General features: G+C 46.9%; 1 protein-coding gene across 1 annotated transcript in view; it reads left to right on the plus strand.

The window, feature by feature from the left end:
• The window catches only part of LOC137417998 (E3 ubiquitin-protein ligase RNF31-like), a 66,353-nt gene that overhangs the window by 20,349 nt on the left and 31,535 nt on the right, over window positions 1-14,469 (plus strand). The window contains exon 8 of the mRNA XM_078786207.1: window positions 49-167. Coding sequence (XP_078642333.1) covers window positions 49-167 — 119 coding nt within the window. The remainder of the gene's footprint in view (window positions 1-48; window positions 168-14,469) is intronic.

Consider the following 14,469-nt stretch of genomic DNA (forward strand, 5'->3'; position numbering starts at 1 on the left):
AGTTCATTTCATGTGAAGCAAAGTTTGATTAAATATTCCTCGTTACAGATTGCCCCAAATGCAAGTATCGCTATGCTCTGGCAAAAGGTGGCTGCATGCACTTTACATGTAAGCAGTGCAAGCATGCCTTTTGTTGTTGTTGTAACAACGCCTTTCTGCATGAGGAGGTAAGCCAGAGTTATTCTGATTTTCTGATAACTATGCATCTAACTATCTATTTCTCTTTCATTTTCTTTCTTTCTTTTGTTCTTTCCTTTCCCCTCTTTTTTCCCCCACTTTTCTCTCTCTCTCTCTCTCTCTCTCTCTCTCTCTCTCTGTCGCCACCTATCGGCTGTCGGTGCGTTGGGTGTAGCGTCATGGCGGCTGTGAGCAATTGCTCGGTGTTTTGGTGAGTCCGTTGTGAGTTTTCCCCCCTCTCCTGCCCTCCCCTGCCCCCCTCCCTCTCCTTTTCCATCCTGTGTGCTTCGGCATTTGTTTTCATCCGTTCTGCACCCTTGTCTTCAAGAGAGAGAGGATTGAGAGCGAGCCCATTTTGGGTGCGGCCTACTGGCTTTGACGACGCTTTGTAAGCCATTTTTGTGCTTATAATGCACGTTTATTATTTACTTTAGTCCGATTATTTAGGTTTGATACCTTCTTGTCCGGTTCGGACAAGGGGGGGTGGGGGGGGGGGGGATTTCGCTGGTATGGCGAATACACGCTCTCGTTACGAGGCGTTCGAAAATTTAACGCGTAAGCATGCATTCGCATGTGTTCCGCCTGAAGGAGCTCCGGCTGAGGACATTATCCTTGCCGTGGGATCCATCATAGGAGACGGTAATGTTCGTGCGGCATCACGAATGAACCAGAAATTTGTTGTCTTCGTGTCAGAAGAAAAACTCGTTCATGACGTCGTTAGTACCGGTCTAACCATAAAAGGGGGTCATTATATTACGGTATCCCCTATAGATACGCCAGCTACCAAGATAACAATATCCAACGTTCCACCGTTTATGCCAGGCGAGAAACTCCTATCCGTTCTGTCTCGTTATGGTAAAATTGTTTCCCGAATCTCAATGATTCCGCTCGGGTGTCGCAGTGATCGTGTCAAACACGTAATGAGCTTTAGGAGGCAGGTGTACATGATTCTCCAGGATCGCGGAGCCGATACAGGTTTAAATATATCCTTTAAAGTATCGTTGGATGATCGGGAATACCACATGTATGCTTCCTCAGCCTCCTTAACTTGCTTTAATTGTGGAGAATTCGGACACGTTAAAAGATTCTGTCCTAGGGCCTCTTGTCCGAAGTGTGGTGAACCGGGACATAACGAAAGGGTTTGTAAAAAGGCCAATCCCTCCACCGCGCCTTCTGACACCCCGACCATGCTCGCTGACACCCGGACCGTATCTCCTGTTACCCCTACCGTACCTTCCGTCACCCGGACCGTATCTCCTGTCACCCCTACCGTACCTTCCGTCACCCGGACCGTACCCTCTGACACCCCGATCGCACCTTCGGACGCCCCGACCGTACCTTCTGACACCCCGACCGTACCTTCTGACACCCCGACCGTACCTTCTGACACCCCGACCGTACCTTCTGACACCCCGACCGTACCTTCTGACACCCCGACCGTACTTTCTGACACCCCGACCGTACCCTTTGACCCCCCGACCGTACCCTCTGACACCCCGACCGTACCTTCTGACACCCCGACCGTACCTTCTGACACCCCGACCGTACCTTCTGACACCTCGACCGTACCTTCTGACACCCTGACCGTACCTTCTGACACCCCGACCGAGTCGTCTGTCACACCGGTGCTTTCCGATTCCAACGTGATGACACCCACCGATGTGACTGACACAACTAGCATTGCCCCCTTTCCCGAACCCATGAACGAAGAATCCATAGTGTATGCTAAAAAGCGAAGAGCACCAGCGCCAAGCATTTTCGCTGGTGCTGCAAAGAAGGCGGTCATGGGCGGCACCATTTCCGGTGCACATGTGCCCGAGTGTCCCTCTGACATTCCCTCACTAACTGAGTACATGAATACCGTTGTCAATGACACCAGTGAGTCTCATTATGTAAATGAGCCGAAAAATAAAATTTGTACCTCTCACCTGGAAGTTTCCGAGTGCGAAACCTCCAGTGAAAGTATTACCATTTCCGAGCTGGGAAATGTTTTTCCGCTTGTCCCCCTTTAAATTCCCCGTTTCCCCCTTTAAATACCGAGCAGACTAAGGATTCAATAAACATTCCCACTGTACAAACGGGGCCGGTAAATCTGAGTTTGCTGGGATCTCAAACCCAAGCTCCGACCCCAGATACAAATATCCACCAAAGTGTTAACGAGTGCTCTCGGGAACACCTTGGGAAACTTGTGAAGGTGCCTCCAGACAAGACCGCGGGGGCAGCGGGTAATACCCCAGATCCTGACGACATGTTATCTGACGTGTCTGAGTCCGAAGATGACATTGAGGCAACCGCGCTGTCACAAGCGATGACAGGTCACTCGCAGGTATCCCCTCAACTCATTCTTACCTTCCTTAACGAAACGTATCGTCACCGCAACATTGTCATTAAAGACTATTTCCCTGATTTGGCTGCATTCATGTGCACCGCAAAGTCAATAATCAAAGCGCGTGAGGATTTTGACCTGACGAAATCTCAATTCCACAGGTTAAGAAAGTTTGTTACCCGAGCAGGTACGGAGTGTTCCCAAGCACAGGGCGATTTCATTACCACGGAATGAAAAACATTTCCTTTGCGACCTTAAACATGAATGGTGGGGGTGCAAGTCACCTCCGTCAGGCCCAAGTCAAAAACTTGTTTGACCGTAAAAAGGTAAATGTTCTTTTACTACAAGAGACCCACATCACACCTAACGTGGAACATGACTGGTGCCAAACTTTCAAAGGGCAATGCTATTTTAGCAATCTGTCAGCCTCATCTGCTGGGGTTGGGTTTTTTCTAAAGCCAGGTCTAGCTTTTGAGTCTTGTCATTTTCAGGAAGTCATAAAAGGCCGGCTTATTTCCCTTCAGCTTGCACATCAAAACTTCCGCTGTACCATTTTCAATGTGTACGCACCTAGTGAGAGCAGGGACCGAAAGGCCTTCTTCACCTCCTAGTGCAGGCCCATATGTCATAACAATATTGTTTGTGTTTTTTGTTTGTTAAAATTGATTTAGCAATGGATTCTGCTTCAGAATATTATAGAGATGTAAAAAAAATAGGGTTCCATTTTTTCTTTTCCGTCTAATAGGTAGTAATTCGAAGAAATCCAAGATGGCCGCCATAAAATTTGGAAAATACACTTTTGTGCATATCTTTGTATCTAGATATCATATAAACATGAATAATATGTCCTTTTATATGTTTTCAGACCCAAGGAAGCCATTTCTGCCATTGTTTTTACAGAAAAATGCAAGGAAAATAAAATAGTGGACATATACCAGCCAAAGTGGGGTCGGCCGGCATGAAATCGGTTAATTAAGTTTCCACCATCTAGTTAAGGTCTGGTTTTGACTGTGTTGACGAAATGTGAATCTGAATAGTAGTATCTATCTTTGCAGGACCGACGACAGTTCAAGAGTGTCTAGAAAATTACACCTACCTTCAAGATGAGTGACTCACCACCCAGGAAGATTGAGAAGTCAGTAGATTTCGGACTTTGTTTTGTATGCCAAATGGCCATAGGGCAAACAGACTATACAACCTTTGTAACGAAACCAAAACTCTCCTCTGTCGAGAAACTGATGGCAGGTGCTGAGGAACAGTACACGTATGGTGAAACAAAGTTTGCATCATTGAATAGACGTTTGCAATATTCCTCTGCTGAAGAATTGCTCGCAAAAGGTCTCCGCTACCATAAAGCTTGTTACAAAGATGTTACCAATAAGATGCACATTGATCGAGCAAAGGCTAGGTTTGAGAAAGGAACAACATCAGGCAGTGCCGCAGAAATCCGACTGAAAAAGAGAGGACGACCAAGTTCTAGTGATCTAGGGGAAAGCACGTCAACATCCAGAAGGTGTTCCCGAGAACAGACATTTGACGCGCTCAGATGTGTCATATGCCAGGAAGACAGAGGAAGTGAACTACACAATGTGTCAACAAAGAACATGGGACTCCAGATCAGAAACATTGGCCAAGAAACAAGTAATGACAATCTGAAAGTGAGACTGAACAGTGTCATAAGTTCGCCTGACCCATTGCAAGCAATGGCTGAGGACATGAAATATCATTTACCATGTGTAGTTAAGGCCAAACGTGCTATAGTTAAGACGGAAAAACAAACAGAAACAACCAATGTTAACTTTGGTCAGGTGTTATCAGACCTTGAACTCATTGAAATTGTTGAAACTGCGTTGAATGATACTACTGAAAATGCTGTGCTGAATATGAATGAAATTCATGTAACCTATGTCAATTTACTTAAGGAGCACGACTTTCCGGTCTCAGACAACCATAGTTATAAGCCATACCTGAAACAATTGATCCTAGACAACATTGCCGATGTTCATTTCAGCCGGCCCTCAAACAAAACAAAGCCAGAGCAGATTCTTTCCACAAAGCTCAAAGACCACATGATATCAAGCACAATTACAGCAGACAGCATCAAAGACGATTTTAAAGTACTTTTGCGAGCTGCGAAAATATTGAGGAAAGACATCGCATCTTCCCCAGCATGGAAATTTAATGGAACCTTTGCTGATTACAAGCCACCCCCGATGCTCAACATCTTCTGCAAGCATGCAGTCATGGGAACAAGGAAAGTAGGAAATAGCAACAGGGAGGACTCCATTGGTGTGAGTGCATCATTGTTGGCGCAGCACTTTGTCGGTGCTTATAAATCTGACCGACAGGTATCGTACGAACCAAGAAGCGAGGATGCATCATTCAAACAACGATTTGAAACTCCATTGAGTGTGGGCTTAGCTCTCGACATACACAAAAACACACGATCCAAGGCGCTTGTAGAGAAACTTGCACATCTGGACCTCGCCATCTCCTACAAAAAGGTCATGGAGATTGAGACCAGCATTGCCAACTCCGTACTGAAGCAAATGGAGTCCACCGGAGGCATCTGTCTACCACCATGGTTGGTTCAGGACACGTTCGTCTGGTTTGCCATGGACAACATCGATTTTCTAGAGTCAACTCCTTGCGGGATGAATACCCTTCATGGTACAGCAATTGCGATCTACCAGCCTGTATCACCGGAGAAATCACCCATGATACCACCAATTGAACTTGACCGGTCATCAAAAGCTCAAACGATACATGATGCAGTTGGCTGTAAAACGTTGACCTGCAAGAAGCCAGCACCCGAGAAGAGAAAGAGCGACTGCAAGCTGCTCACATCAAAACCCGAGACAGACAAGAACAAGAAAACCGATATGACCTGGATGATTGGATGCCTGAACTTCGAGGAAGAAGGAGAAGTTGACGTCAAACTCACAGCTCCGGGGACGTGGGGAGCCTTCAATTCCTTGCTATCTTCGTCCAGTGAGAAGACCAATGTTGCTCTCGTTCCTCCGTTGATAAGGTCGCCTCCTACAGACTATGATACACTGTACACGGGTCTGATGAGAGCTCACAACATCACAACTCGTGTTATGGGGAGTGAGGCAATCACAGTCATGACTCTCGATTTGCAGCTATACGACCTGGCGATGAAGCTGTGGGTGGAACGCGAGGACATCAGGAAGCAATTCCTCTTCCGACCTGGTGAGCTACATGTTGTGTTTTGGGCCTTAGCTGCATTAGGAAAATACGTGGAAGGGAGTGGAATTGATCAGGCATGGGTCGAGGCTGGACTTTTCTCGCCAACCACAGTGAGCCAAATACTAAATGGGAGGCACTTGTATCGAGCTCTGGAGGCACACATGGTAACACTGATCGCTTTGTACAACCTGTACTTCCAGAGATTCCTGGCAATGGAACCTGAAGAAAGGGCCTATCTGAACGAGTCATCTGTTCGTCTGGGAGAGGCATATCAGAGAGACATCAGCGGGAGCATGGAGCCAGAGAAGAATCTATGCGACATTCTCAAAAAAACATTGGCCATGATGGAGTCCAGAGATATGACCAAAAAACTGGAACAATTTGAGGTCAGCACAAACAAGATACAGCGCTTCATCCTGAACTACATGAAACAGTTTGAGACTATCCTTCTGTTCATTAGAAGTACAAGACAACGTGATCTGCTGCTGCATATGGAGAGCATCGAGTCTCTCACGAAGTACTTCTTCGCTCACGATCATCTAAACTATGCTCGGTTGCTCCCTCTCTACATTTCAACAATGCAGGAGACTGAAAAGCAGCACCCAGAACTGTGGAGGGAATTCATGAAAGGGAACTTCTGTGTGACAAAAGGATTGGCAGGCTTCACATCAATAGCCCCAGACCATGGCATTGAGCAAGAAAACCGTACACTGAAGGTGATTGGAGGAATCGTAGGGATAACTCAAAATGAGAAGGCGCTTGACAAGTTCTTCCTCATTGCACCTGAGCTGTCAAAGTCACTGCACGAGTTTGCGGAGGGATATGGTCTTGGTGAAAACCAGAGCAGAAAACAACACCACGAAATCACGGGGGGAAAGCTTTCCCGGGTGATGAGCCATGCCTCCAAGCTTTCTAGGGTGTTCCGTGAACATGGCGATCCATTTATGGAAGAGGAAGTAGACGAGGTCTACAACCTGCTCACCAAAGAAGTCATGAATGAAAAAGTGTCCAGCGACATCTTAGAGCGCGACGAGATCGGACAACAGATGTTCCAGCAATTTGCCACAGATCGTTTAGCTGAGGGAAAACTTTCTGTGTGGGACAAAATGACGAAAAGAAAACTTCGAACATTCAAGAGTTCGAATGCCACAACAGAAGTGAGATCGGGCGACAAGCTGATCAAAGTCAAAGAAGAGCGAGGATTGTTGCAGAGGTTCATCGTTATCTCACGGAGCCGACCAGAGCTCGACCTGAAAGAATGTATTGGCACCTATGAATTTGGCATCGTTCCACGTTCTTTATTTGCATCTGATGGATCCCTCTTGTTGGCATACGACAAGGCAAAAATCCTTCGTCAACTTGAGCATCTGGCTGAGCCTGAAGAGCAGGATGTACATGATCCACCAGGAGAACCTATTTCGACAGAAATCAATGAGCATCAAGACGCGGGAATTGCCGCTTTGAATGATGCAGCAGCACACGCTGGGGAAGAAACTAATGACCCATCAACTGACTATGAAATCTCAAGCCAAAATTTGCAGGAACCCTCTCAGATCAGCCAAAACCCAGACACAACCACAAGATCAGGAGTGATCAATGAAAACGAGACTACTTCTCGCCATAGAGTGATAATCATTGATGGCATGGCTCTTGTTAACGGGATCTCCAAAACAGAACAAATGATTACATGCAGTGACTTTGCTCAATCGTTCATTGAACGCCTCGAAAATATTGCCGTGCATTATGATGACGTGAGGTTGGTATTCGACCGATACATCGATAACTCACTGAAAGACAAAATGCGCCTAAAGAGGACAAAGGGGAAATCAACATACTATCACGTCAGGGATAGTACATTGATCCAGAAGATTTCACTCAAAGATTTCCTTTCCAATGTGAAGACCAAGGCAGAGCTTACAGAGTACTTGGCTGTGAAGTGTCTATCTTACAGCAAGGCTCATCCAAACAAGTTGAAGAAGTTCATGGTGACATCAGGAACTAAGACCACGGGCAACACTGAAGTTCCAGACAGTCTACTCACGCACAGCCAAGAAGAGGCCGATACACTCTTAATTCTGCATGCTCTCACAGTCGACAAAGATGCAGAAGTTATCATTGATTCGCCAGATACCGATATCTTCCTCCTACTGATTCAGAGATTTCACGATCTACCACCTGCTACGAGGTTTCTCACTGGGAAGGGAAAGTTGAGGAGGAGCATTGCAGTCCAACCTATTCATGGCATGCTAGGAGAGAAACGTGCGTCTGCAATACTTGGATTCCACGCATTCACGGGAAGTGACATGTCTGGAAGGTTCGCTGGCAGGAGCAAGGACTGGTGCTTTAAGGTCTTCATGACATGTGACAACAAGATATGGGAGGCTCTGGAGTCTTTGGGACAAACTGATCCGTCACCAGAAGTGTGTTCCCAGCTGGAACGCTTCGTCTGTCTGCTGTACAAGTCTAAAGTTCACACGAAAGTAAACGAGCTTCGCTGGTTCTTATTCTCCAACCGTGCTGCTGAGGGAGAGAGTCTTCCACCTACCACTGGTTCGCTAAAGTTACACGTTCAGCGAGCACATTATATCGCAATGATATGGAGAAAGGCAGCAGAAAGCCATCCGTCCCTTCCATCACCTGTCGAGTATGGTTGGCAGTTACTTTCGGATGATGGGGTTTATGCCCCAAGTCGATGCCTGAATCCTCCAGCCCCAGAAGCAATAATGAATCTCGTGAACTGTGGGTGCAAGAAAGGGTGTATGGGAAGATGTAGCTGTCGCAATAACAATATTCCTTGTACTGAAGTTTGTGGGTGTGTGGGTTACAGTTGTAACAACAAAGCAAACATCAATGAACCGCGTGTGATAGATATGGATGAGGATGAATGAGGCATTCGTTTATGTGATCGTTTATGTTCATTCATCGTTTATGTTTAGGTGTGTGTGTATGTGTGTGCGTGTGTGTGTGTGTGTGTGTGTGTGCGTGTGCGTGTGTGTGTATTCAAAATAAATGTTATCAGTGAAGATTGTTTATTGAATCGATTCTAATTGGGAAATTATACGATCCGATTTCACGACGGCCGTCTCCATTTTGGCTGGTATATTGCCCACTATTTTAATTTCCTTGCATTTTTCTGTAAAAACAATGGCAGATATGGCTTCCTTGGGTCTGAAAACATATAAAAGGACATATTATTCATGTTTATATGATATCTAGATACAAAGATATGCACAAAAGTGTATTTTCCAAATTTTATGGCGGCCATCTTGGATTTCTTCGAATTACTACCTATTAGACGTAAAAGAAAAAATGGAACCCTATTTTTTTTACATCTCTATAATATTCTGAAGCAGAATCCATTGCTAAATCAATTTTAACAAACAAAAAACACGAAATTACTAATCGCCCTAGACTATCCATGGTAAACCACCTGAAATCAGTTGATCTCGACCAATGTGTGTGCATTGGTGGTGACTTTAATTGCACCTTTGACCCTTCGAAGGATAGAAACTCTGCAGAACCCCACCCCGAGTCCCATGCGGACCTATCCCGTTTCTTTAAGACGGCCGGTCTACTGGATGTTTGGCGATTGCATCACCCCAACATAGTCCAGTTTACCTGGTGTCGATGTGCCAATGGCCGGGTGTCTTCGGCAAGACTCGACCGCTGGTACATTAATGTACCCTTTAGGAACGTCGCGGCCTCTTCAGGTTGTTTTCCGTCATTGTTTTCAGACCGCCATATGGTAACCTTAGATCTTTCTTTTCCTCGACCCACATGCAGAAATAGTTACTGGAAGTTTAACGTTAAACTTTTAGAAGATAGTTTATTTACAGACTCCTTTCGTGATTTCTGGGCTGAAATGAGTACTAAAAAATCTTCTTTCTCCTCAATTAGTCTCTGGTGGGATAACCTAAAGGCCCAAATTCGAGTATTTTGTCAACAATTTAATTCGCACTGTACCAATGTAAAACATATCACGATGGCTTGCTTGGAAGCAGACATCTTAAGGTTAGAGAGCAAGTTGGCCAATGAGAGCAACCCAGTGAACTATCGGTTGCTACTCGAGAAGAAGGCCCAATTAAGGGATTTGATCCATGAAAAAGCAGCGGGCACACTAGTTCGGCTAAGAATACAAAATATAAAGGTTTCAGATACCCCAACTAAGGCTTTCTTTCACCTAGAAACTGTAGAGAAACCAGCACGACTTATATCTTTGGTTTTGGACCCAGGGGGGAACATCCTAACAAATCCGAGTGATATAAGATTAAATGTAATCGATTTCTTTTCTGAACTTTTCAAGGCCAAAACAGTTTCTCACGAAATGATGAATGTTTTGACCTCTCATCTTCCTTCCGTGGCTGAGGCCCAACGTCTGGAACTGGATGCTCCAATTACCCTTCCAGAGCTAACCGGTGCACTCGCTGAGATGGAGTCGGGAAAAGCCCCTGGCATCGATGGCCTACCGGCCGAATTTCTTTCGGCATTCTGGGACATTTTGGGCCCAGAGCTGCTCAATGTTCTGGATGCATCTCTTTTATCCAGAGAATTACCGCTAAGTTTTAGAAGAGCAGTACTCTGCCTGCTACCCAAGACTGGCGATCTCCGACACCTGTCAAACTGGCGTCCGATCTCTTTGTTGTGCACGGATTACAAACTGTTTTCCAAGGTCCTTGCTTTCCAAGGTCCACCGAATCTTGTGGTGAGGCAGTTGCCCTGAAACAACTTGCCTTTGCCTCTTGGAAGGCTAATCCAACTGAAGGCAATCTCAGTTCCTTCCACCAAGCTCGGAACAAGTGTGTGTCTACCCCCAGGAGTGCCAGGAAGCACTATCTCTCCTCACTCAAGAACGAACTCTCAAACCTGTCTCCTTCCTCCAAATCCTGGTGGCGTCTGGTCAAATCCGTTTCTGGTGTTTGTTCCCCCTCCATCCCCTCCCTTACCTCAAATGGCCACACAGTTGACATCGCACGTGACAAAGCCGAATGCCTCAACTCTGTGTTTGCCTCAAAATCTTTAGTCCCAAACCCATCTCTCTCTGTTCCCACCTTTCCCAGTCGAACCCAACTGCTCCTGGACTCTGTGTCCTTCTCTCCTGACAAGGTGGAGGAGTTTTTGTCTAACCTCGACTCTGATTCTGCAACTGGACCAGACGGCATCAGCCCACGGGTCCTAAAATCCTGCTCTGCCACTCTATCTCACCCTCTCTCTGTTCTTTTCACCCTATCTTTTGCTCAAGGTCATCTGCCAGCATCCTGGAAATCAGCAAACATTACCGCTTTACACAAAAAAGGTGCAAAAACAGATCCTTTTAACTACAGACCAATCAGCCTGCTCCCAGTTATCAGCAAAGTCATGGAATCCATCATTGCTTCGGATATGAAATCTTTCCTCTTCTCCAATGGCTTGATCTCTGATCATCAATTTGGATTCAGACCAGGTCACTCTACTCTGGACATGCTGCTTCTCCTGTCTCAACAATGGATGGAGGTCCTCAATGCCAAACAGGAAATTAGAGCTGTCTCCCTCGACATATCACGTGCCTTCGATACGGTCTGGCACCCAGCTCTGCTCACCAAACTCTACTCCTATGGTATCCATGGAAATCTCCATGCATGGCTTGCGGACTTCCTCTCTGGTCGTAGTCAACGTGTGGCCCTGAATGGATTTCTCTCATCTCCCCTTCCTGTTCAGGCTGGAGTTCCCCAAGGCAGTGTGCTGGGCCCTGTGCTTTTTCTGGTCTTTATCAATGATCTCTCCGACTCTCTGGAAAATCCTCTCTATCTCTTTGCTGATGACTCCACTCTCTGCCGCTCCATTCCTCTTCCCTCAGATCGGCAGTCTGCAGCCTCCTCACTCTCTGAAGACCTGGACAAAATCACAGACTGGTCAAACAAGTGGAACATGTCTTTCAATCCTGACAAATCTCACACTCTTACTATGTCTCTCCGAAAAGATCGACTGGACAACCCTCCCATCTACTTTCTCAACAATCCTCTCCAAGAAGTTCTGTCGCTCAAGCTTTTGGGTCTCACTATCTGCCATGATCTTTCTTGGGAAAACCACATTTCCAAGCTGGCCTGCAAAGCCAGTCGCCGACTGGGCATCCTCCGTCGTGCGAAGTCCTTCCTAGGCACACCTGAGCTCCTCACCACATACAAGGCTTTCATCCGCAGCTCAATGGAATACTGTTCTCCCCTATGGGCTGGTGCTCCTGCCTCACACCTAGCTCGGCTTCACGCTGTTGAAACCAAAGCTTTCAGAATCATTGGAATCTCCCGTGATGAAGCTATCTCTGAGGGCCTTTCACTCACTCAGCGCAGGCAGGTAGGTGGTCTTTCTGTCTTCTACCGACTCCTCTCCGGCCTTGCTCCCCCAGCTCTCTCTGTGCTCTGTCCCCCAAATATTCCTACAGGTCGCACAAGATCTGCCAGCAAGCCTCTGATGGTTAAACTGCCAAAATCTCGACTCTCTGCTCACCTTCACTCCTTCATTCCTCTTTTCTCCCGCCTCTGGAACAAACTCCCACACTCCCTTCAATCCCACTCCTCCCTCCAGGTCTTTAAAACAGCTGTTCACCACCATCTCTTATCTTCCCCCATCCAAAACCTTGATCTTTTCTACCCCCGCTAATTCACCCCAGATCCACCTTGTTTGAAATTCCAACTTCTTTCCTGGAAGTCCTGGCAGTGTCCATATGTTTTATACCTCTCCCACCGCCCCCTTCCCATGCCCCCCCCCCCCAAAGCCCTCGCCCTCTCTCAGATCTCTCGATGTCTCCATGTCTCTCGGTCCCTGCTCTCAAATGTTGTGTTTGTGTCCTTCCCCCTCTCTCCCCATCTTGTCTACCGCTCCCGATGTTATATGTTTTATGTGTCGGTTTGTCTTTCTGTGTGATTAATGTTCGCTCTTTCACGAGCCTCGATCTTGTATACAAAAAAAAAAAAAAAAAAAAAAAAACCGGTTGAAGACAGTTATTGGGGACCTGGTGTCACCTGATCAAAGTTGCGGCATCCCTGGCAGATCCATCTATGACAACATATTCCTAGTCAGAGATTTGTTAACTGGTAAATGTGTCAAAGAGGATTTTGGATTGGTGTTTCTTGACCTTGCAAAGGCCTTTGATAGCATTGATCATGAGTTTTTGTGTCATGTGTTACAAGCTTGCGGGCTTGGCACTAATTTTAGAGCCTACATAGCTTTGTTATATGCAAACATCTCCAGCTTGATCAAAGTTAACAACGAATTTTGCCCACCCATAAAGGTTCAGAGAGGGGTAAGGCAAGGTTGTCCACTTTCAGGTCTATTATTTGCCCTCGCCTTGGAGCCCCTCTTAATCGCCCTCAGAAAGGATATCCCTGGACTTGTCCTTTCTCCAGGACACCCACCTTTGACCCTGTCAGCTTATGCCGACGACCTTTGTGTCATTATAAAAAGAAAATGCGACAGTGACGCCATGGCAAAGTGTTTGTCGGACTTCAACCTTGCCTCATCATTAAGGTGTAATTGGGGGAAAAGCAAGGCTCTGTGGATCCCCTTTCCAAAAAATGACTTACCTATGCCACCGTTATTACCACCACCTCCCCTTCCTGCAGAGCTAGTGTGGGCAAACAATGGCATCAAGTATTTGGGCGTCTTCCTCGGTCCTCCTCGGTATGCCCAGAACAATTGGGACAGGATCATTGACCAGGTAGATGGGCGTTTGAGCCGATGGAAAAGAGCTCTACCCCACCTTTCCTATAAGGGTCGCGCGCTAGTTGTCAACAACCTCGTCACTACCCTTTTGTGGCACCGGTTCATCTGCCTGCAACCACCGGAGGTTTTGCTCCAAGCTATCCAGAGGAAACTGGTGGATTTTCTTTTGGGGAGGCTACCACTGGCTTCGACCCAGCGCCATATGTTGTCCCTTGGCCGAGGGTGGTCATGGCCTAGTCGATGTGAAATGCCGCCTGTTGGCCTTCCGGCTCCGCTCCATCCAACGCTTGCTTTATGCAGAACACCTACCAGGAAAGCCCTTAGCCTGCTCCATTCTTCAACGAGCTGGGAGGCTCGGATACGGACAGGAACTTTTCCTGACCAACCTTCAACACGTCGATACATCTCTGCTCCCAGTCTTTTATCAGAGCCTCTTGAATGCCTGGCAGGGCGTTTCGATAAGTCGCCAAACAGACTCGTATGGCACTAACATGTATGCACACGAGCCTTTATTTTTCAACCCACTTTTCCCCGATATCCCGAGGAGTCGCGACTTCTGCCAGCATTTTATAGTGGCCAACATCCAGAAAGTGTGTCATCTCCGGCACGACTCTGGACAGGGATGGAAGCCTGCGAACGAGCTGGCGGACCTAACAGGTGTTCGGTCCAGGAGGCAAATCGGGAACATACTAAGAGCGGTGATCCGAAGGGGCCACCAGCTAGGCCTACATTGGACGCAGGACGCAGAGGTTGAGCCCACAGTCCCAAAATTAGGTGTCGCTTTTACCCCAAACGAGCTGCCCCCCATGAGCGCAGGGTCACCCCCCTTCCATGTTATGAGCAGCAAGAGTATTTATAGGTCTTGTGTGAAACTTCTTCTTGGGGACCCACCTCTAGCTGGGGTTACCCGGTGGAAAGGACTCTTGCCTCCCGGTCCCCCCTCTGAGCCTTTATGGGATACAATGTATGCTGGACTTATTTCTAAAAGAACAGGTGACCTTCAGTGGCGTTTGGCCCACTGGATTGTTCCTTCCAATGCTGTCATTCGTTTTTTTTCCCCC

The sequence above is a fragment of the Myxine glutinosa genome, chromosome 10 (genome assembly GCF_964187855.1).
Source record: "Myxine glutinosa chromosome 10, kmMyxGlut1.1, whole genome shotgun sequence".
In the NCBI taxonomy this organism is placed as follows: Eukaryota; Metazoa; Chordata; class Myxini; order Myxiniformes; family Myxinidae; genus Myxine; species Myxine glutinosa.